The 23,212-nt window shown below is 36.2% G+C and overlaps 1 protein-coding gene across 1 annotated transcript in view; it reads left to right on the top strand.

Annotated features, from left to right (window-relative positions):
- The window catches only part of PALS1 (protein associated with LIN7 1, MAGUK p55 family member), a 62,909-nt gene extending 42,146 nt beyond the window's left edge, over positions 1–20,763 (top strand). Inside the window, exons 7-13 of the mRNA XM_065871676.1 lie at positions 552–735; positions 3,836–3,907; positions 4,260–4,331; positions 6,620–6,787; positions 7,836–8,038; positions 9,785–9,895; positions 20,587–20,763. Of these exons, the coding sequence (XP_065727748.1) occupies positions 552–735; positions 3,836–3,907; positions 4,260–4,331; positions 6,620–6,787; positions 7,836–8,038; positions 9,785–9,895; positions 20,587–20,763 (987 nt within the window). The remainder of the gene's footprint in view (positions 1–551; positions 736–3,835; positions 3,908–4,259; positions 4,332–6,619; positions 6,788–7,835; positions 8,039–9,784; positions 9,896–20,586) is intronic.
- The last annotated feature ends 2,449 nt before the right edge of the window (positions 20,764–23,212 follow it).

Here is a 23,212-nt window from a genome sequence, read left to right as displayed (position 1 = left end):
CCTAAACATATCCCTTTAGAAGAAACTCTGAAAGAGATTAAGGCACAGTCGCACTGACAGTGTGGTCAAGAACAGTTTCCCTGGATGGTGGCACCAGGGAAACTGACACTCACCTGCTTAGATGACAGATGTGGTGAGGTTTACAGTCTACCTTTCCTGGTAGTAGTGGTTTAGAAATTACATACCTTACTGCAGAGTCATTGTTTTCACAGGTCAGGAATGGAAGGGGAGGGAGTCTCTATTACATTCCTTCTGCTTCTATCAAACCTTTGAGGCCCCTTAGCACCTCAGCTTGTTAGCAGCTAACAGTGCAGTGTTTTGCATACTCTTGTACATGTTTGCAATCAACAGGACTGTCTTAACTGAAGAAAACAGATGAGTCTGGGAAAATTCTGCTCCCAAAATACAGTTACTAAACTAACCTCCCTTCTTTCAATTCATAGTATCTTTGCACTAATGAAAAATGTAACATTTTAATTATATTTATGCTGAAGATTTTGTGTTGCCATTTCACTATTGTTGTTCTTACTTTTACCCTTTTTATCTTTTAGATCCACGTAAAGGCTCATTTTGACTATGACCCCTCAGATGACCCTTATGTTCCATGTCGAGAGTTAGGTCTGTCTTTTCAAAAAGGGGATATACTTCATGTAATCAGTCAAGAAGATCCAAATTGGTGGCAGGCCTACAGGGAAGGGGACGAAGATAATCAGCCTCTAGCTGGGCTTGTTCCAGGTAAGAGACAGTATAGTAGAAAGTACAAAGTTTAAAAAAACATTTAAAATACAAATCTTCAAAGAGAAAAACTCACTTTTTCATGCCTTTTAAAAAAATGATGTAAATACTTTTTCACGTCGTTGATTTTTATGTTGTATCTGTAACGTAAGTATCTTGAATATAAATTAACCAATTTGTTGGGCTTTAGAATGGAATTACGATATAATCTCGTCAGCCAATCCCATGTTGTACTACATTCACTGTAGGTACATTGAGACTACCCTGTTTTCAAGGCAACAAAACTTGTATTGAACAACAAAAGCATCAAGGCAACAAAACTTATACTATAACAGGAGATTATCGTCAACTGGAGCATCAAACTTGATATCTAAGTAGGAATTCGTGAAGATGCATCACTTTATAAGGAATCAGGAGAGTAAGACTACTGAATTTATCTCTCCTAAGATATCTTAGGGTGGAAATAGGATGCCCCCAACTTTTCATTGAAGAAGACTCTCTAATTTAGACTATACTAAAATAAAACTTTAGCTCACATTGGACATTAAGATTATTAAGGGAACATATTTCTTCTGAAGAGTGAAGATGATGCTTAATGGAATGAAGTGTATAGATGTAATTTTTCCTACAAATTGTTCCTGCAGTTCCCAGGATGTGGCTATGGTGGAATGAGGGAAACAGAACCAAGGAAAGTATAAGATACTAGTGAAGGCAAAGGAATACTTACGGAATGATGAAATGGGAATAAAGTGATAATTCATCGGCTTATTCACTCAAAAAATACTGTTATATCAGCACTGTATAAGGCACTGAGATAAGCTTCTCTTCCATATTTGACTTTAAAGCATATCCGTTAATACTTTAATTATACATTAATGTAAAACAATGTTTTTTTTTCTTTTTTTGTGTGCCCTACTTTATAATACTTACATGGAATTGTCTGTTACAGTACTTTGTACTGTATATTCTCAGTTTGTAAACTTCTAGGCCAGTGACTACATCTTACTTATTCTTTTAAATTTAGGGCAGTATCTGCTAAATTAATAAATAGGTGGTTTTTTAAAATAGTTCTGCCAGAACTGATGCTTCTGAATTAGACCTTCTAAGGCTGTTTTTTTTTTTTTAAAAACTCTTCCAAGCCTTGACTTTGGCCTATAACATTTTTTAGGGATTATACCTCCTATTAAACCTTAAGATTTTAAGCATAACAGATCTGGCTATAGAATTTGGCTTACAATGAATGTGACTACAAGTAATACATTATGTGTATAATAAAGTCACAGCCACAAATCATCTGCTTTAAAACCCCAAAGCTGGAGATTCTGTGTATACTGACTCATATATCAAGGAAGGAGGAATGGGCTTCTTATATTAAGTTCAGAGGATGATACTATACCCTTGATTCTTCACAGTAACAGTTACAGGAACATTCCTCTAGAATCCTGGGGTACTGGGCAGCCATTATGGTTCGTAGTGCTTGTGCCAGATATCAATTTGATATCTTTCACCATGTCAGCTTTAGCCCATAAATACTTAGAACTAATATCTATTGACTGATTGATTACATTGAGTTTCTGAAAATATATAGATAAATCAAGGAAGTTTTAATGATACCATTTGTAAGTCTTTTTATAGGACAAATAAATGGACCCACGTTAGTTTGAGTTTGACGGTTTTCTGTCAGAAGGATTTCTAAGAGGTTATAATGTCCGTCTCCCACTAATGTCTGCTTCTATTTCAAAAACAGTCTACATATGTGTGTACTATAAAAATGTGCCATAGCAGTACATTACTGTAATGTTTTAAAACATTTTAATATGTAAATTATTTAAATTATTTTGTTCTTTTTCTTCTAAATCTGTTGAAGTCAAATACTTTTTAAAAAAATTTAGTGCTCGGGCTTCCCTGGTGGCGCAGTGGTTGAGAGTCTGCCTGCCAATGCAGGGGACACGGGTTCCTGCCCCGGTCCGGGAAGATCCCACATGCCGTGGAGCGGCTGGGCCCGTGAGCCATGGCTGCTGAGCCTGCATGTCCGGAGTCTGTGCTCCGCAACGGGAGAGGCCACAACAGTGAGAGGCCCATGTACCGCAAAAAAAAAAAAAAAAAAAATTTAGTGCTCTTAAAAATTTCCCTATAGTCGTAGCTACTTGTTTTATCTAAAACACAATCTGTACAGCTTCTGGAGATAACTTGATTTCTTTTAATGCTTTTTATGTATATCAAACTCAATACTGTTTTTGCTTGTGCTCTTATAAAATGCACTAAGTTCAACAGATTATCCCAACATCATAGATGGAATTTGCTTATTGATTTTTAAGAATCTCTGGCCTGAAATGGAAAGGATTAAATATAAAAATTAAATATAAAAGTAGAACTCTTAATTCAGAATTTTCTAACTAAAGCCACTTTTATCCTTCAGGAAAAAAATACATTTGATTCTAAGGTAGATGTCTGAAAAGAACATGAAAATCAGAAACCTTGAAAGCCTCCTATATTAAAATCTTAATCCTGAGAGGAAAAATGTAATAGGTTTTTCATTTATTTGTATCGTGGATAGCTTAAGGTAGAAATGAAAAATCTTTAAAGCATATACATACATACAAAGAAAAAGAGGGATTGAAAATGATAAATGCAAGGGAATATGTTGAATGCTGTCTTGGAATCAAAAACTGGTGACTGTTTACATATTATTTTGGAAAGTTAACTCCTAGAATTAATTTGCTTGATTTGCAGTAATTCAAATGATCAGAACCATTGTAACATCCAGCACAGTGCTTTCCACATAGTAGATGCTAAATGAAAACTTTGTAAAAATTGAACTATTAAGTTTTCTAGCACTGGTTTGTTATTTATCTTTTTTAATAGATGATATATAGTTCAGTAATACATGTTCTAGGATTGATTGAGAGCAAGGTGGAGACTTAATACTTTAACTGTTTGGAGCGTATAATCATAGTTGACATACTCTGATGTGGTGGCAGGAGGATTTAGAAAGGAATATAAATGAAGAGTTACTTCTGGTGGTGTCCCTTGATTTAAAAAAAAATACTTCTATCCTTTTGACTTAACTATTTTACTCTTTTTCCTTTCTGCTTATTAGGGAAAAGCTTTCAGCAGCAAAGGGAAGCCATGAAGCAAACCATAGAAGAAGATAAGGAGCCAGAAAAATCAGGTTGGACGCTTATATTTGACATTGAGGTTTCTTGGGTCTTCATCTGGAATCAGGTTTAGATTTACATATCATAACTGTCAAGAAAGATGTATTCATGGCAAGAGTGATGTGAGAAGCAAAACTGATTACCTTAGGACTGTAAAGGAAGGAGAGGATTTAAGTATTAAAGATTATCTATCTGTGATGTGAGATTAATGGAAAATTATAACTACTTCTCTGAAAAATAGTTCTTCTATGAACAATGTAACGTGTCTATAAATTTAAAACTATTTGAGTTCTTCTATTTGAAATATGTAGCTTTATTCAAGGAAACAAATACCACATTTATACTTACGTTTTTTATTCTCAACAGGAAAACTATGGTGTGCAAAGAAGAATAAAAAGAAAAGGAAAAAGGTTTTATATAATGCCAATAAAAATGATGGTAAGTTCCACTCTCAGATATAGTTGTATTTATATCCGAAAGAGGTCCATATCTAACACTTGAAAGAAATTAAATTGATATTTTCAGGGAATTTTATTTCTGGTTTTGGCCTCTTAATGTAACATGTGTGCTTAATAAAGCCATTTAGCAGAAATTATTTTCTTTTGGAATCCTATGAGGAATGCACAGTTTTAAATTCTGAGAAAAACTGGTATAAAAATTATAGTACAATTTACCATGTACAGTGTTATATTGATAGTTTCCTCATAAATTTTTTCCTACTTAAACTCCTTATTTGCAAAATTAATACATGTTTCTAACAAATTCTAACAATATAGCTGCATTTTAAGTAAAAAATGAACATTTTGTCTACAGTAACTCATGTCACCAAGGCAAGCCATTGCATAGAGCCTGCTGACTGAGTCAGGCACACAGGAGAGTTTTCTGTTCTATTTTAATTTATTGTTAAGATTAAAAAATTTTTAAGTTGTAGCTTCTCTTAAAATCAAAAGCTCTAATAACACTGGGCTCATATTCCCACATGACACTGGTCTGCTGGACCTGAATGATATGCTTTTGCCTTTATACTGGGCACCTACTTAATTCAGCAGTCTCCACCACATCCAATGTTTTATAAACCCAGCCTGATTTAGTGCTTTCATTACCTTCTTGGTTGGTCCTCATGGGCTTTAGAATTTGCTACCCCTTCTTTAATTCACATTAGAAATAAGCTAAATAATAAAGCAAAGGGAGTCTTTAACTTCTTACACAATTTATAAGGCTTATTTTTATTCTCTCAATACCTTGAAAATTTCTTAAGTGGCATAAATTGAACTAGTGAAAATAAAATGTTATAGATTATTGGAAAATTTGATACAAAACTAAACCTGAGATTCCATCTACTATAATAAATTTTTTTTCCCAAAATAAACATCCTTAATGCTAATTGATAGATTATGTAGCTAAGAAGATTTATTGGAATTTTAATCTTTTCCTCTATACTTGGGTAAGTGATTAATATCTGTTTCTTTATCTTTTGAAATACACTAAAATTAACTGGTTCAGCTCTAATAGCTGTTATATTATGATGTATCTACATCTGTGAGTCAAAATGCTTCCACAGTCTGTACATATTAGAAGAAGGAACTTAGATTTTTCAGAGGGAAAAGCGTTTTGAGAAGGGAAGGAATTACATTTCTGTTCATGGTGCTGTTATCATAATTAACATTTTTATTAATAACTATCATTTATAATAACTTCTATTCCAGGGGCAGTAACCTTCATCCATTTAGTTCTCAAAATAAATTCCTTGAGATTACAGATTAATGAATTCAAGTTCAGATGTGAAAGTGGCCTGCTTAAGTTCTTACAGCTAATACATGGTTGAGTTGGAGTTTAAGCAACTAGAGTTTGAGTTCCTGCTCTGTGCTCTGTGCTAAGCACTGACAAGATTAAGATGGTCCCCTGCCCCCATGGAACTTGTAGCTGACGGTCTGACTACACATCTGATGCTCTTACCCAGTTAGCTGAAGTAATATGATTGAGAAGATAGCAGGTCACTAGTTGTCTGCCTGTGTTCTTACCACTTGACAGCTCTGATTTCATCTGGATTATGGGCTTTAGGAATGTTACCCCACCTGTTATAATTTATACCTCTTCTTGAATCATGATCTCAGGTTAGTATTAGTATTCCAGGATAAAGTAAACATAAGTGTAGAAAGTTGGATAGCATAGATATGCTGTGTTTTCAAGTTATATGATCACAGAAAAGTATTCCAGCTTTCTCTGATAACACTAATTGCAGCACTATCTGTAAATGTTTGTCATGCCAGGTATTGTTTGCAGCATATACATTGTCTTCTCCTTAAACCAACCCTCTAATTAAAGTATTAGTATCCCCATTTTACAAAAATGACAGATATTATTCTCATTAGTTTATGCCTTGGTGCCTCACCCTCTGTCAAAGTATTGGCTGCAAACTAGCTATTTGATATGAATCAGTATAGTTATATTGTATTAAACATTCAAACACAGTATGAAACAAGAAGCAATAAACATTTCTAGAAGGATTAATATATTATTTGCTTTATTTTCATAATCCTGGCAAGGATATAATGACATGGGAAAATACTCATGATTTTCCATATTACTGTCTTGATCCCAAAAGTTAAGCATTTTTAATGATAATAACTTGTGCTTTTTTTTCAATTTTTTGAAAGATCTATGAGTATATATTTATTACATGGCAATAATTCTGTCTGAAGGGCTTAACTTTTTCTTTTTCAAAGATTATGACAATGAAGAGATCTTAACTTATGAGGAAATGTCACTTTATCATCAGCCAGCAAATAGGAAAAGACCTATCATTTTGATTGGTCCACAGAACTGTGGCCAGAATGAATTGCGTCAGAGGCTCATGAACAAAGAGAAAGACCGCTTTGCATCTGCAGTTCCTCGTAAGTTTGGATGCATTCCCATTTTCCTGTGCTTTTCAGCTTACCACCTTAGAACCTAACTGTATAGGGAAGTTTTTCACCCATTTCATCAAAAGAGTGTTGTCCAAGAAAGAGGAACTTTGTTTTAACCAAATCTTTTGAGAATTTGCTATTAAAGATAGTCACTCTTGATAAATATACATTTTCTCTAAGAGTATGGTACTAATTACGTTCTAAATGAATTTCAATTTGGGCCTCTTACAATGCCCTGCTCAGTATGGAATCAGCTCCTGTTTTTTTTAACTGATGCAGAAGATAAAAATTTAGACCTAATTTAGACCTAATTTCTGAATACAGAAGTTCTGTTTAAAGATTGTATAGTACCTAATCTTATGGAAAAACTGAGTGATAGTATTTTATTTTACTTTTAAAATTTAGTTATTTATATTTATTTTTGGCTGCGTTGGGTCTTCGTTGCTGCGCGTGGGCTTTCTCTAGTTGCAGCAAATAGGGGCTACTCTTCGTTGCAGTGCGTGGGCTTCTCATTGCGGTGGCTTCTCTTGCTGCAGAACAAGGGCTCTAGGCACGTGGGCTTCAGTAGTTGGGGCACGCGGGCTCAGTAGTTGTGGCTTGTGGGCTCTAGAGTGCAGGCTCAGTAGGTTGTGGCGCATGGGTTTAGTTGCTCCACGGCATGTGGGATCTTCCCAGACCAGGGCTCAAATCCGTGTCCCCTGGATTGGCAAGCAGATTCTTAACCACTGTGCCACCAGGGAGGTCCCCAGAGTGATAGTATTTTAAATGAAATGCAAGATGAAGTAATTTGGAGTGTAAGCATAAAACATATTAAAGGTAATGGTTATTAAGATAGTAAAAACACAGTTTTGTTCATTTCTCAATCTAGAAGTAAAACCAGTCAATGTTAAATTAAACACATGGGCGTCTAACATTTCCTTAATTCATTATTTTTAAATTTGTATTACAAAATAAACATTTTTTCTGACTAACAGAATTATCCCTCATCCTTACTCTGATCCACGTCCATTATTTTTACCTCATTTTGTTTGCCTAGATACAACTCGGAGTCGGCGAGACCATGAAGTAGCCGGTAGAGATTACCACTTTGTTTCACGGCAGGCATTTGAGGCAGACGTAGCAGCTGGAAAGTTCATTGAGCATGGTGAATTTGAGAAAAATTTGTATGGAACCAGCATAGATTCTGTACGGCAAGTGATCAACTCGGGCAAAATATGTCTTTTAAGTCTTCGTACACAGGTAAAACTATTTTGGTTTAGGGTGTTGAACTTGAGGACATTTTTCACAGAGTAATTTTTAGTGGGAACTGTGTTTTGGTCCAAGAACCACAGGACCTAATTAAGTTCTCATACAGTTTTTTCACACTGATTCCCTACGAATTTAGGTTGCTAAATCTCTTTCAGTTTCCTCTGAGGGGAAAATACATATATTCCATACTTACATATATACACATGTACATGTTTTCTGAAACTTAAAATACAGTAGCTGTAGTGCTGGTAAATGTGTATATACTTTAGTATTTTAAAGGTTATAAAAGGTTATAAAATACTTTGGTATTTTAAAGGTTATAAAAGAATTTCCCTTTCCTGATTCTTATATGAGAAAAATTAGAATAATTAGAGGCCATTTTTATGGTTTTAAATGACGTAGTTCAAGTATTAGTAAGTATCATTATGAGTGCTGGGTTGTATCTAACGAAATGTCCACTGTTCTATTATCTGTCATACAAAAGAAAACCTTCAAAAATTACTAACAGTTTCTTTTCAGATTTCCATTAAAAATAAAATAATTTTAGAAATGTGGGATTTTTAAGATTGTGTTTGTTGTGAATTTTTTTTCTTTTTCTACATTGTACATACAGCTTTAGCATAAAACTTTGCTTAATGTGGTGGAACCTACTGTGTATGTCAACTCACGAGACATAGGCAGTGGTAATTAAAGAGATGTATATGAAAGAGAATTGAGGGACTTCCCTGGTGGCGCAGGGGTTAAGAATCCGCCTGCCAGTGCAGGGGACACGGGTTCAAGCCCTGGTTTGGGAAGATCCCACATGCCGCAGAGCAACTAAGCCCGTGCACCACAACTACCGAGCCTGCGCTCTAGAGCCTATGAACCACAACTGCTGAGCCCATGTGCCACAACTACTGAAGCCCATGTGCCTAGAGCCTGTGCTCCGCAACAAGAAAAGCCACCGCAATGAGAAGCCCACACGCCACAACGAAGAGTAGTGCACCCCGCTCACCACAACTAGAGAAAGCCTGCGCACAGCAACAAAGACCCAACGCAGCCAAAGATAAATAAATTTATTAAAAAAAGAGAGAGAGAGAGAATTGATTCCAAAATGGCTTTCCTGAAATAGTAATTAGGTTTTCTTTATTTTTTAGTGAACAAAAGAGCTTATTAGTCTCTGCTGTTTCAATTATAAATATCAGACTTAAGAGAAGGATTGATGTTTTTACTAAATTCCTTCAGAATTCTTTATATTATTTTGGCTAACAGATTTACCAAAGAACTTAGAGTAGTTAAGCATATTGTCTTAATTACTGTTTTTAAGATAGAAAAGGACATGTCCCTAATAATCCCCATTTTTGTAGAGTGCTTCAATTTAGGGACACACATTCATGCAAAGGCAAGGTGAAAACCACAGTCTCTTAATTCAGACAGTATGCTTTTTCTTCTTGGATGTGCTTTTCCAGAATTTTCTTTTGTATGTGTATGTGAAGTTTTTCTCTGGTTCTTTTTGCATTTAGACCCTGGCACATGGTAAGGTGACTGCTCATTTGTAATTCCTTCAAAATGGATTTTTAATATGGTTATTTTAATCTGTGTGTGATCTTATTAGCAGGGTATTTTATCATCACATAGTTGTAATTCTTCATTAATTTTATTTCATTACATATAAAGAGTAAGCCAATATTCTGTGTGTGTTATAGGTACACAATATATTCTTATATTGAATGGTTAAGATCTGTCTTTTCTTTACAGTCATTGAAGACTCTCCGGAACTCAGACTTGAAACCATATATTATCTTCATTGCACCCCCTTCACAAGAAAGACTTCGGGCATTATTGGCCAAAGAGGGCAAGAATCCAAAGGTAAAGTTATTATACTGTCATACTATTCCATTGAAAGTAACATGAAACAGTCATGGCTTAATATGTCACAGTGCTTAAAAACTACATCAGCTTAGGCTTTCAAACGGATTATTCTTTCTGCCATATCACTTTCCCCAAAACTGCCACAGTTGCCTCTGGTTGGACTTCAGCAGCTCTCCAAAGCAGGGGGCTTCTCTTGTTGTTCCGCATACATTCCCTATTATCACCCCAAATGTATGGTAGTAATACATACATTTTTATGTATTCCTACCATATATACATACAGTAATACATACACCTTTGGCATTTCTTAAAACTTCCTTACATTTCTTCACACAGATCTATGTTATTTCTAACAAGGATTAGGTAACACCCTCCCCCCACACCAAATATTCTCAGCAGATTCTTAGGGATTACCCACTTTTATCTGCAGATAGTCCACATATGCAAAGAGCCAAACTTGAGTCCTCTTGCTTTTCTCTTCTTTTTTCTCATTGAAATTTTATGTTCTGTTTGTCTTCTGCCTTTGATCTTTTCGTATGATCTGAAATGGAAAAATGTTTTTAGTTATTTTTTTTTTTGCCAGAATATAGTCAAATTTTATTTTATATGTTATAAGGTACAGACATATGATGCCAGAGATTGTACTTTAAATTTGGCATTGAAAAAATATAATTTGGAAATATAAATAATTATTCAAAGTTCCATAATGTATTACTCCTCAGATTTGAAATTCAGAATCTGGCCTTCCTTTCCTCTGCCCCAAGATATCAGTCAGCGTGAGGCTGCGAATCTTGTGTTGCAACATGCAGCAGAGAATTCGTCTTTGATCCTTTAACTCTGAGCAACACTTAGTTTTCTTTAGTTTCATAGCAGAAAATAGCTGCTCACAAACATAAGTACTTCCAAACATGGACAGAATCTTTGCATAATGGTTTTTATATTTAGGGTAACCTCCCAAGATATCTGTAGAATTCTGGGATTCCAACGTTATCATATTTGGCTTTCAGTATAGTGTTGACCTGCAATTCAGTAGCTTCCATTTGTAGCTCTTTATTCACATTATTAATACTAAGTGAGAAAGGGGAACTAAACAAGATTAGTTCATTCTCATAAAGTTGGAAAAGTCAGAGAACGTTTTTTGGAATTGAGTCTTCAACTCTTTCATTTGGGGAATGTAGTTCAGGCTGTCGTTTTCATTTTCAAAAACTAATTTCATCGTAGGAAAGTGGGCCAGGTTGTTCCTTCCCAAATGAGTCTACCAAAGACAAAATTTCACTAGGAATGAGCCAACTGAATCATACATTTGTGTCACCACTTGTGAACGCCTTTGCAGAGAAATATCCAGCATGTTTAGATATGTTATAATAATGTCAACCAAAAAGGTTAAGTCTCTGACCCAATCTTTGCTCGTAAGCTGAGGCTCAGATTTTCCTCTAGAAGACATGAAAAAGTGAGTTTCCTCCAACTGTTCAAAAAGCTGCCTTAGGACCACACCACAATTCAGCCACTTAAGTTCCATAGAGCAGAACATGTTTCCATATTGTGCGTCTAACTGATTAAACACAGCACCGATTTCTGTGGTCCGAGCCATGGGAGTGTATCCAGGTTATGGTATAAACTATGTCCATGACATGATCCATTTTTAATCTTTTAGCACAAAGCGTCTCCTGGAGAATGAGACCGTGCAGAGACTTAAGTTCCTTGTCTTGGCAAAGCCCTGACACTTTAGATTTCAGTTTTGTAACTAGTTCTTTAACCATCACAGAGTCATCATCTGTGCTAATACTTACCAGCTTTGACCAGTCCACGTTAAATTTTTTTAAGACTTTTCTCATCACGTAAAACTATTTCCTGATGTTGTGCCTGTTATGGAAACCATGTCCAGAAGTTCTTTGATCATGTCAAAAGTTTCATTGACACCATGAATAAATACAGCTACGTGGCGGGGGGGGCGGGGGGGGCGTTATTTCCATCCACACCTTCCTGAGCTACAATGGAAAAAAGCCACAAATGATTCAGCTTTTTCTTGCAACTTGTCCTGCAAGTTCTCAGTCGTATTGTTAACATGCTGGGCAACAACATTACCGGTTAGTCTTATGTTGGCAAGTGCGTGTCTGTTCAGGGCACATGATTTCTGCTGCGCTCAACAGACAGTCTTTGATAAACTCACCATCTGCAAGAGGTTTTGCTGACCAGGCAATTTTCTCACTTAATACATAACTACATTTCATGGCAGCATCACTTATTCTTTCCACGTTCAAAAGCAAATCATGTTGAAATTTCAGTCTTTTTTTCAGTTTGTTGAATTTTCTATCACATCTTTTCTGTAAATCCATCGTGGTTCCTATGATGGTTGCTTTCATAATGGTGTTTTAGGTTACATTCTCTGGACACAGACAGGCTTTGTTTGCATATTAAACATGTAGGAACATTCTTTACCTCCACAAATACGCTCTCTCACATTTTTCTTGAAATGCATGGCTTTCTTATTCTTTCGTTTTCCCATTCTCCAAGTGCTCTTTTCCGTCTCTTTCATCTTGGCCTTGGCTTTTTTCTCCAACAAGGTCCAGAACTACAGCAAGCCCACCGATCTCTGTTCCTTGCTTCTCTTCCAAGGCTCGCTGTGCATCGGCCTGTGACTTGAAGTCAATATAGGCGATCCTTTCACTCATCCTATCCTTGCTCACCAATCTGATTTGAAAAGCATCCTAAAACACTTCTATTAATTCATGCTGAGTGACTTTGTCAGGCAGGTTCTTGATCAAAAGTGTTTTGGCATTTCGATCTTTCTTTGTTTCCTTTCCCTTTGGTTTCTTCAATTTAGTTTCATATCCAGGGCCCTTTGTTTCACTGAGTTCCAGGGCTTTTTCCTGGTCATCAGCGGATTTAAAATTCACTAACCAAATCTCCTTCTAATTTCTGTTTTTTGGTTTCAGTGGAAGCCTTCTGTTTGGTCATTTCCTTCTGTTTATCAGGTGCTTTCTTCGTAGGCTCTTCATCCTCCTCCGAGTTCTCATGTCTCTTCTCATGGTCCTTGAGCTTGGCACTCCTCCTGTCTTTTGGCAAATTGGCCCCTGTGGCTCCCCTCCTGTGTGGTGATATTAATTTCTCAGCAAACATGGGAGCCAGAAACGGTTTTTTTCTATTTTATTTCTGGGAGCAGTAGCAACCTTCCTACCATTCTTAGGGACGACAGGCTCATCTCTGCTGCCATTGTCATTATCTTCTGACATCTCATCTTCCCCATCTTCTATTTCTTTTAGGGAAAGACTCATTTCCTTTAGTTCACCTTGATTTGTTTTCCTCTCCAGACTGAGAACTCATTGTTAACGGGACCAGCTTCCATCTCTACCCCCATCAAAATTAACAACATAAATAAGGAGTCTAAAGCCAGAAACTTTAACCATCACTTCCCAAATTAACCCGCACAGTGTCGTCCCTGACGAGTTCTCCTCCCTTTAAGGCTATCGCTGGTGTAGGGCACTGCCCACTCAGAGCCCTGCAGGCCATTACACGCAGCCAACCAGGACTGGACGCCCAGGAGAAGCCTGCAGCACCCCACAGGCACCAACAGGCCAGGAAGGCCCTCTCAGCAGCCGCCCAGGACTCTAGGCCCCAGGCAGCTAATTATTTTAGATGCTGGATGTGGTTGAGGTAGTCCATATTATACCAAACAGTACTAAAAATTAAATGATAATATATTGATATATTAATCAGAAAGCATTGACATTTTATTTAAATGTATGAAATGAAAACCGTCAAGTGACATGCTATATCAAAGTAACAAATACTCTTCCTTGTTTTTTGCCAATTTCCTAAAAATTTCTATTTTACAAAGGAATCACTTAGATCTCATTTCATTTGCTATGCCTTTAAATCTCCTTAAAAGCCATAAAAACACATAATAATATTCCTCCCTAAAATCTCCTCAAAAGTCTTTGATTCTTGACTATTCACCACACCCATCAGCCCTCTTTCTTCCTTCCCAAGGTATCTTTTTCTACTCTGGGTCTACTTACATTTGTTATTCAGTCTGTATGTGAAGGTGGTATTTTTCAGTGTCTTCGACATCAGGGACTTTCCCATCCTTTGTGCTGAGCATAATTCTGGTTGCTTTATTTAGGCTAAGTAGGCCAGCTGGTTAAAGTAGTGTTTCACTCCTTTTTCATTTTTGCAACACAAGTGCAAGTTCATAAATAAGTAGGGTCAGAGTATCTGCTGTCCTAAGCACTTGAGATGATACAAAAGAAATCTGAGACATAAAGTGGGGGAGGTGGTGGTGGTGGGATGAACTGGGAGATTGGGATTGACATATAGACACTAATATGTATAAAATAGATAACTAATAAGAACCTGCTGTATTAAAAAACTAAAATAAAATTCAAAAAAAATATGAGACATGTTTGCTGGCTGTTCTTGAGGAGGATCACATATAATAAGGAAAACTAGATCGACAGTCTATGAAACTTGGTGCCCAGTTAACTACTTTGGTAGACCAGAAATACTGTAGTGGTTCTAGGAGAGGAATGCACATAAAGGACCAAAATGGACTCCATTTTACTTGTTCAACCTAATTTTCTATTTTCTGACATGCACACTTATTTTTTGTTAGGTTATTCTTCTCCAGCAAGAATTTGATACCATGCCAAGGGCCACATGCCGTTCCAAAACATGTGAAGCAACTTTCTTTTGGTTGGTGGTCTCTGCCAGGGCTCTCATGGAATTTTTTAACCTATTTTATTTTTGATATTTTAATATTTAATTGTAATATTTAATATTTTAAATATTTTTACCTACTTTATTTTTAATTCAGATTGAGTGAGTTCTAGAAAGAATACCTATTAACAGTTGACCCTTGAACAATGTGGGGTTTGGGCACCAGAACCTCCACACAGTTGAAAATCTGTGTGCAACTTATAGTTGGCCCTCCATATCTGCAGTTCCACACCTTCAGATTCAACCAACTGCAGACAGTGTAGTACTGTAGTATTAACTATTGAAAAAAATCTGTGTACAAGTGAACTGTGCATTTCAAGCCTGTGTTGTTCAAGGGTCAACTATATACATGTTTTTAAAGCAGGAACTTAATCAGTTACCACAATGTTTTAGCAGTATACAATGTGCTTGATTTTCTAATTATAGTTTTCTAATTTTAAAAAATTAACTTTATTGAGATTACTTTACATGAATGCATTTTAATTGTATAATTTAGTGAGTTTTGGCAAAATGTGTACCTGTGAAACCACCATGCCAATCAACATTTAGAACATTTGCATCACTCTAGAAAAGTTCTCTCATGCCCCTTTAAACTTAATACCCCTCCACTCTTTCCTAGGTAACCACTTACCTACTTTCTGTCACTATAGATTTGTCTGTTCTGGAAGTTCGTATAAATGGAAACCATTTATAAGTTTAAGTTTATAACCATTTATAAGTAAGTTTAAATTTGTATCTAGCTTTTATTAAAATAAATTTATTTATTTATTATTTATTTTTGGCTGTGTTGGGTCTTCATTGCTGCACGCGGGCTTTCTCTAGTTGCAGTGAGTGGGGGCCACTCTTCGTTGAGGTGTGTGGGCTTCTCATTGCGGTGGCTTCTCTTGTTGCGGAGCATGGGCTCTAGGCGCTAGGGCTTCAGCACCTGTGGCACGTGGGCTCAGTAGCTGTGGCTCGCTTGCTCTAGAGTGCAGGCTCAGCAGTTGTGGCACACGCGCTTAGTTGCTCTGTGGCATGTGGGATCTTCCTGGACCAGGGCTCGAACCCGTGTCCCCTGCATTGGCAGGCAGGTTCTTAACCACTGCGCCACCAAGGAAGTCCTGTATCTAGCTTTTGATAAGTATAATGTTTTTAAGATTCATCTGTGTTGCATCTAACAGTAGTTCATATCTTATTGCTGAGTTGTGTACCGTGATCTAAATATATCACAATTTGTCCATTCACCAGTTAAAAAACATTAGGGTTGTTTCCAATTTTGAGCTGGTGACTAAAGCAGCTCTAAACATTCATAGTTTTTTGGTGGACATATGTTTTCATTTTTCTTGAATTGCTGGATCAAATGATAAGTGTATGTTTTAAGTGTATAAAAAGTACAAAACTATTTTATAAACAGTTTTTCTTTCTACACTCTCACTTTGGTTCCATTTGCTCTATATCCTTACCAACTTTTGCTGTTGTTGTTTTGTAACAACTTTTTAGTCATTCTAATAGGTGTGAAGTGTTACCATTGTGGTTTTCATTTGCATTTTCCTGATGACTAATGATAGCATCTTTTCATGTAGTCATTTGGACAAATTCTTTTGTGAAATGTCTCAAGTTTTATTTTTTTTAATTGAGTTGCTTTCTTGTTGAATTGTAAAAATTCTTTATATATTCTGGATATAAATATTTTTTCAAACTCTTTGTAATTTAAAAACATATTTTTTGAAGATCAGAATTGTTTTTAATGAAGTACCTCTGTCCCTTGGTATGCATGGGAGATTGGTTTCAGCACCTGCTGCGATACCAAAATGGAGGATGCTTAAGTCCCATACTTGGCCTTCCATATCCACAGTTTCATGTCTTCAGATTCAACCAACCATGGATCATGTAGAACTGTATTTATTGAAAAACATCTCTGTATACACAGTTCAAACCTGTGTTGTTCAAGGGTCAACTGCATAATTTTTTTCATTTTTCTTATGGTTAATGATTTTTGTGTATTGTCTAAAAAAATTTGCCTACTCCAAGATTATAAAGATTGATTCTGTATTTTCTTCTAAAAGCTTTCTTGTATTAGCTTTCCCTTGAAGGTCTATAATCTATCTCAAATTAATCTTTATTTTAGTGTGATGTAAGGGTTTGGTTTTTTTTAATCACACATGGCTATCCAATTGCTTTAGTATCATTTCTTGAAAAAGGCTATCCTTTTTTCCCCATTGAATTACATTGGCATCTTTGTCAAAAATGACTTGACCAAATACGTAGCGGGGAGGGATTATTTCTGGACTCTATTCTGTATTTATGCTAAATCACATTGTCTTGATGACTGTAGCTTTATCTTTTCTCGAAAAATGGTCATTAAAAGGAATGAAGTACTGATACATGGTACAACATGGATGAACCTTGAAAACATAAGTAAAAGAACCCAGTCACAAAAGACCATATTTTGTATGATTCTATTATTTGGAATGTCCAGAATAAGCAAATCTATAGAGACCTGAAGTAGATTAGTGGTTTCCTAGGGCTGGGGGTTGGGAGAAAATGGGGAGTGGCTGCTAATGACTATGGGGTTTTGGAGGGAGGGGGGTGACGGGGGATGGAGGGTGATGAAAATGTTTTGAAATTGATTGTGGTGTTGATTGCACAACTCCTCTATGACTATACTAAAAACTATTGAATTGTACATTTTAAGTGGGTAAATTGTATGAATCCCCCATTGAATTGCTTCCAGTTCACCATTAAATGGGTGAATTGTAAATGAATTATATCTCAAGAAACCTGTTATCTGGGCAAAATAAATCCCAGTGGGCTTTTCTCTGGAAATTGAAAAGATTATTTTAAAATTGTATGGAAATTTTAAAGAATAACCAAAACACTTTAGAAAAAGAAATAAGTTGGGAGACATTTTTGTTAATTTTCTTTATTGTTTGACTATTTTCCATTTAATTGACTTATTTTTATTCTTATACTTACTTTGGCTTTAATTTGCACTTGCTCTAGTTTCTGAAGAGAATTAGATGATTTTTAAACCTTTCTTCTTTTCTAATATAAAGTTATAAATTTCCTTCTAAGTAGTTCTTTAGTTGCATCCTACAAATTAAGGTTATATTTTTCATTACCATTTTGTTAGAAATATTTTCTAGTTTCCTCTGTCATTTTCTTTAACCCATGGGTTATTTAGAAGTATCTAATTTCCATCTGTTGGAGATTTATATTTTATTGATTTACAATTCCATTGTGGTAAGAGAACATACTCTGTAAGATGTCAGTCTTTCAAATCTTGGTGAGTCTTATTTTATGACCCAGTATCTGTTCTATCTTGGTGCATGTTCCTGCACACCAGTAAGAATGTATATTTTGCAGCTGTTGGGTAAAGGGTGGTGTATCTTATTGCCTTTTATGTTTTATCTCCTTTGGTATTTAATAGTGTTTTATCACACAGTAGAAGTGTTGAGTAAAAACAAATTCTCAATTTTAACTCTGTGAGATAGTGCTAATTAAGAAAGTGATGGTGTTCCTCACCAAATGCAAAATTTAAATAATCAGTTATTTCATTGTACTGTGAATCTGTTCTGCTGTAATGGGGGCTTGAGAGTGGTAAACTAATAGTATGAACTATTATGGTCAATTTTGCCTATAGATAATTTTTTCAGGCCAAAGATATTTGAGCAAAAACATTTTGTTTCAATTTCATCATGAATTGTAATTTGAAAAATTAAAACATAAACTACCAAGTAAATAAGTCATTTTGGCAAAAGATGAATACTTAAATTTGATAAACTAGGTGGATTAGATACTCAGGTGAATCTATGTAAGATGTGGGGCTTAACATTTATATTTCAAATCTAGTAACACAAGGTTTAGATTCTACCTTGAATTCTAGAATGTTCTTTCAATAATCTTGAGCTTTGAGTAGACATAAGTTTTAACCAGAATGTCACAGTATGTTCAGTTACAGTGGTGTAGTAGAGTCCCTGCTGGGAAACAAAGGATTCTGTGTACCAGAGCCAGATGCACAACATTCCAGAATGAAAATTAGAGGACCACACAAGAAACTAATTCAGGACAAGCCAGAGCTGTCATTTTTTTTTTTTTCCTTGACTTATGTTTGTTTTTATCTTTAATATCCCATAACTTAAAGACAATGATATAAAATTAATAATACTTAACACTATGATATATGATCTTATGTTACATGATAAGGAAATAAGAGAGGGAAGAAAACAAAGATATTTTAATAGAAATGTATTCTGAAGTAAATAATGAAGAAATACTTATGACAACTACAGTCCTTATTTCTTTAAGTGGTCACATGGTCATAGGTGGTATTTGTAACTACTTTCTTCTACTACGGTTTTTTTTTTTTTTAACATCTTTATTGCAGTATAATTGCTTTACAATGGTGTGTTTCTGCTATATAACAAAGTGAATCAGTTATACATATGTTCCCATATCTCTTCCCTCTTGCATCTCCCTCCCTCCCACCCTCCCTATCCCACCCCTCTAGGTGGTCACAAACCACCGAGCTGATCTCCCTGTGCTATGCGGCTCTAGTGAGTTGGATGGACCTAGAGTCTGTCATACAGAGTGAAGTAAGTCAGAAAGAGAAAAACAAATACCGTATGCTAACACATATATATGGAATCTAAGAAAAAAAAGGTCATGAAGAACCTAGGGGTAAGACGGAATAAAGACACAGACCTACTAGAGAATGGACTTGAGGATATGGGGAAGGGGGAAGGGTAAGCTGTGACAAAGTGAGAGAGTGGCATGGACTTACATACACTGTCATATTTTTAATGTTTTCCTTCTGTTAAAAAAGTTCAACCAGTTGAAAGATACAAATTGTTTGGTATTGTGGGTCCAATATAGTATTGATGTGTGGCCTTTATGTCTGAGACATATGGACATTTAATTAGTTCTCTTCATCGACAGGGGTGATTTGGGGGCAGTTTCACTTTCTTGGACACATGTGCCTGATTATATGCCTGATTATCAGAAGGTTCTCGATAAGTTTTGCATATAACCTTGCCATCTGTTTATCTGTGAAACAGCTGTTTCCTTTATGCATTAAAGTAGCCTGCTCTATATGGCTTCCCAAACTCTTCTTAGGATACTTGTTTTTGCATCTTGAAGACCTCCTTTGTGTATTGAAAGCAGAGAAGCAATTTTAAAAGGTATTTCCTCCAAAAAATATATTAGATTATTAAAATCTTGGATTTCCAGCAGTGTTTTCATAGAAAAAGGTACCCATTCTGTTGATCCTTTTCTCATGATGTTTACTCTTTTTAACTCTGCAACAGATATAGAGGGCAGGGGTTCTTTATAAGAGCCAAGAGCAGGTGGCACTTGAGGTCCTGCCAGAAAGGTTCACTGTTACAGAAGATGTTATTTTTAGGAAGAGGTTATGGTGCCCTGAAATGTTTGAAAACGAACGTCTGTAGGGAATTCAAAGTAACAGTCTGTGCTCTTGAAGCCTCTAGTCTTGTGGATAAGACAGAAATATATAAAAACCTAAATAGCAGTATAAACAGGTTATATTGAGTTGCAAATGGTTCGCAGTGTGAGTGCTGAAGATACCAGAGCAAAGGAAATCCCTGTGGTCATGACAGGGTTGGGTTGAACACTGGAGGCTGAGTATTTTGAGACAGAAGGAAAGCAGTGCTAAGGCCATTTCTTGTTCTTCAGCCATCTCTGACTCATTGTATATTTTGGTAAGGAATGGATTACCTCATAATTTTTTTTTTTTTTTTTTTTTTTTTTGCGGTACGCGGGCCTCTCACTGTTGTGGCCTCTCCCGTTGCGGACGGAGCACAGGCTCCGGACGCGCAGGCTCAGCGGCCATGGCTCACGGGCCCAGCCGCTCCGCAGCATGTGGGATCTTCCCGGACCGGGGCACGAACCCGTATCCCCTGCATCGGCAAGTGAACTCTCAACCACTGCGCCACCAGGGAAGCCCCTACCTCATAATTTTTATCTTCTCTTTGCAGCCTGAAGAGTTGAGAGAAATCATTGAGAAGACTAGAGAGATGGAGCAGAACAATGGCCACTACTTTGACACAGCAATTGTGAACTCGGATCTTGATAAAGCCTATCAGGAATTGCTTAGGTTGATTAACAAACTTGATACTGAACCTCAGTGGGTGCCATCCACTTGGCTGAGGTGAAGGAAACATCCATTCTGTGGCATGATTGGACTTGATCTGGCAAACTGCCAATAGGAAGATAGCCCTGATACTTGAGCAAGTCTCTAGAAGGTGGCAGGCAGTATAAATTGTAGACCTGTTCTTAGATCTTGAACTAGTGAGAAGAAAATCCCCTTAGGCAATTGATTAACAGCATTCTTTATTCTCTGTACATGGGCTTTAGAGGTTCTTGCCTCATTTGGGGATTTTAAATGGAAGTTTTCAACAGAGCAGTTCCATTTTATCCACATAAAAACCTTTTAATTCTGTTTTCACCTAACCAAGTCTTTTCTGCCTAGTCATATTTCCATGAAAAACTTTTGTGTGTATACACAATGGTCCATGTCTCACATAGTAATAAATATTGATGTTATTTAACAGTTAACTTAAATGACTTCATGGGAATTTGTGGGTGAAGGGAAACTGCTTCTCTGCACTGGGCAAGACAACAGTATTTGGTTAGTCACCAGAACTACTTTAAAAAAAAATGGTGCCACTTTGGTCTGGAGCTACTCTGTTAGGCTTGAATTCATTTGTATGTCTTTTAATTCATAAAAACATTCCATTAGAAGCACCAATTTTTTAGCTCAAACTTGTGGATCAGACTTCACTGCACAAGTGAAAGGTTTATGCAAAGGTCACACCTGTTTTAGTCTCTGATCTAAAACATGTACAACATATGCTGATCTTTTTAAAGGTATAATGATTTTCTGAATTTTTTTCTTTAATCGTTGCAACTGATTGGGTAACTTTTACTTCCTTTTCCTGATCTGCATAGTACAATAGAATGTATAAGTTACATTTTTATGAATGGCAGATATTGATATAAACTCTGTTGACTGTTAAGTTTCTTCCTCATGATGCAAATAGTTTTTTACATGCATAAAAGGACATAGCACATTTGACAGTTTTTTCATTTTTATATATGAGCACAGTATAATTTGATGACTGTGCCATATATGTAGGTAATAAACTGGAATTCTGTGATTAATATAGTTGCTGTACTGTATACTAATATTTAATAGATTGACAAATGGTCATTGACTACACTTGCTCAGCATTGGAATAAAATTATATGAGGGAAATGATATGACAATTGACTTTGAGATCAGAAGGAAAAGATGACCTGAAAGTCATTTGAACGTTTTAGGAAAAGAACATTGCAGGGTAAAAGTTAAGCATATAGAAATAGGTTTTTATCCTGATAAGGTCTGCCTCTTATGATCAGAATGCAACAAGCTAAATCATAAAACATTTAAGCTAATGAAACTTTCATACTGTCTCTATAGCTTTGTAGCTTTAAAATTCAACTTCTGTAATTGGCATGGAAAGTTAATTTGTAGTATTTTCAAGGCTTAAGGGATGGTGTGATGTGTGACAAACAACCTCAAATGTGAATGTCTTGATTTTATTTATATGGTGACTTTAGCTACAATTCCTGTCCCCAAAGCTAAACACTGGAATAATACTGAATTGTCACTTAATTTAACATAAGCAACTGTTTTTAATGAGTAGTTTGTCTCAGTGTCATGTACATACTTGAGTTTTTCTCCTTTGCATATTATTATTTGAACAAATTGTAGACAGTTTATATGCTGCCTTTTTCTGTTGAAATTCACATGGCCTCAAAGTTGGCTGTGGAATATATCTTGTGTGGAAATACTTTCAAGATAATGTTCCTTAGGAAGAAAGTAACATTCCTAGGTTGAGGTAAGGAATGCCATACATACTGTCTCTTCAGGTCTGAAACACTCCAGTTTATGGCAGGAAAATGCAAAGGTCACAGTGATTTTCAGCACTGAAAACAAGGCACCGTAAGTACTTAATCTTTTCAGTTTTCCAGTATACTTTCTCTTTAGGAATGAAAGGTAGTCTGTGGTAGACAGTGGAGTTTTGTGAGCTGCTTATAACTGACAACTATTTTCAACCCTACGATCTAAAACGTTTGCAGTTTGAGTCAAGTTAGAATGAGATTTTAGGCGGTGTCAGTAAGTGGCTGCTGCGCTAGTCCCTGAGTTACCTGTAGACCACAGGGCCAACGCTAGGGCCATGTGCTGTGCAGACTCAGGCATGGCTTTAACAAGCAAGTCCAAGTCCCCTACCGAGGCACATGCTATGCCGTAGTATACTTCTTAAAAATCTAAGCTGATGAGGTATTTTGGGGATCATTTAAGTCCTATATATTTTTCTTCCTCATCAGCAGTGGTAGAGGGATAGAAATGTTTATATCCCAACTTTCCTCAATCCTGGTGATATGGATGTGCTGATATTCGACATAGTCCCTACAAAGTGAAAACTGAGTTGTTGCTGACTTCCTTGAAAGAAAATGGAAAAAAGCCTTGCTCTCCACCTAGTTGTGCCCTACACCGCTCTGGCCAATTCCATTTCCTGTCCCTCTGTGGTTCTGATTGGAGACCCCAGTGTGGAGGGA

This window comes from Phocoena phocoena, chromosome 2 (assembly GCF_963924675.1).
Source record: "Phocoena phocoena chromosome 2, mPhoPho1.1, whole genome shotgun sequence".
NCBI classification, from domain to species: Eukaryota; Metazoa; Chordata; class Mammalia; order Artiodactyla; family Phocoenidae; genus Phocoena; species Phocoena phocoena.
Note: the sequence above shows the minus strand (reverse complement) of the source record. Positions and strands in the feature narration are given on the sequence as shown.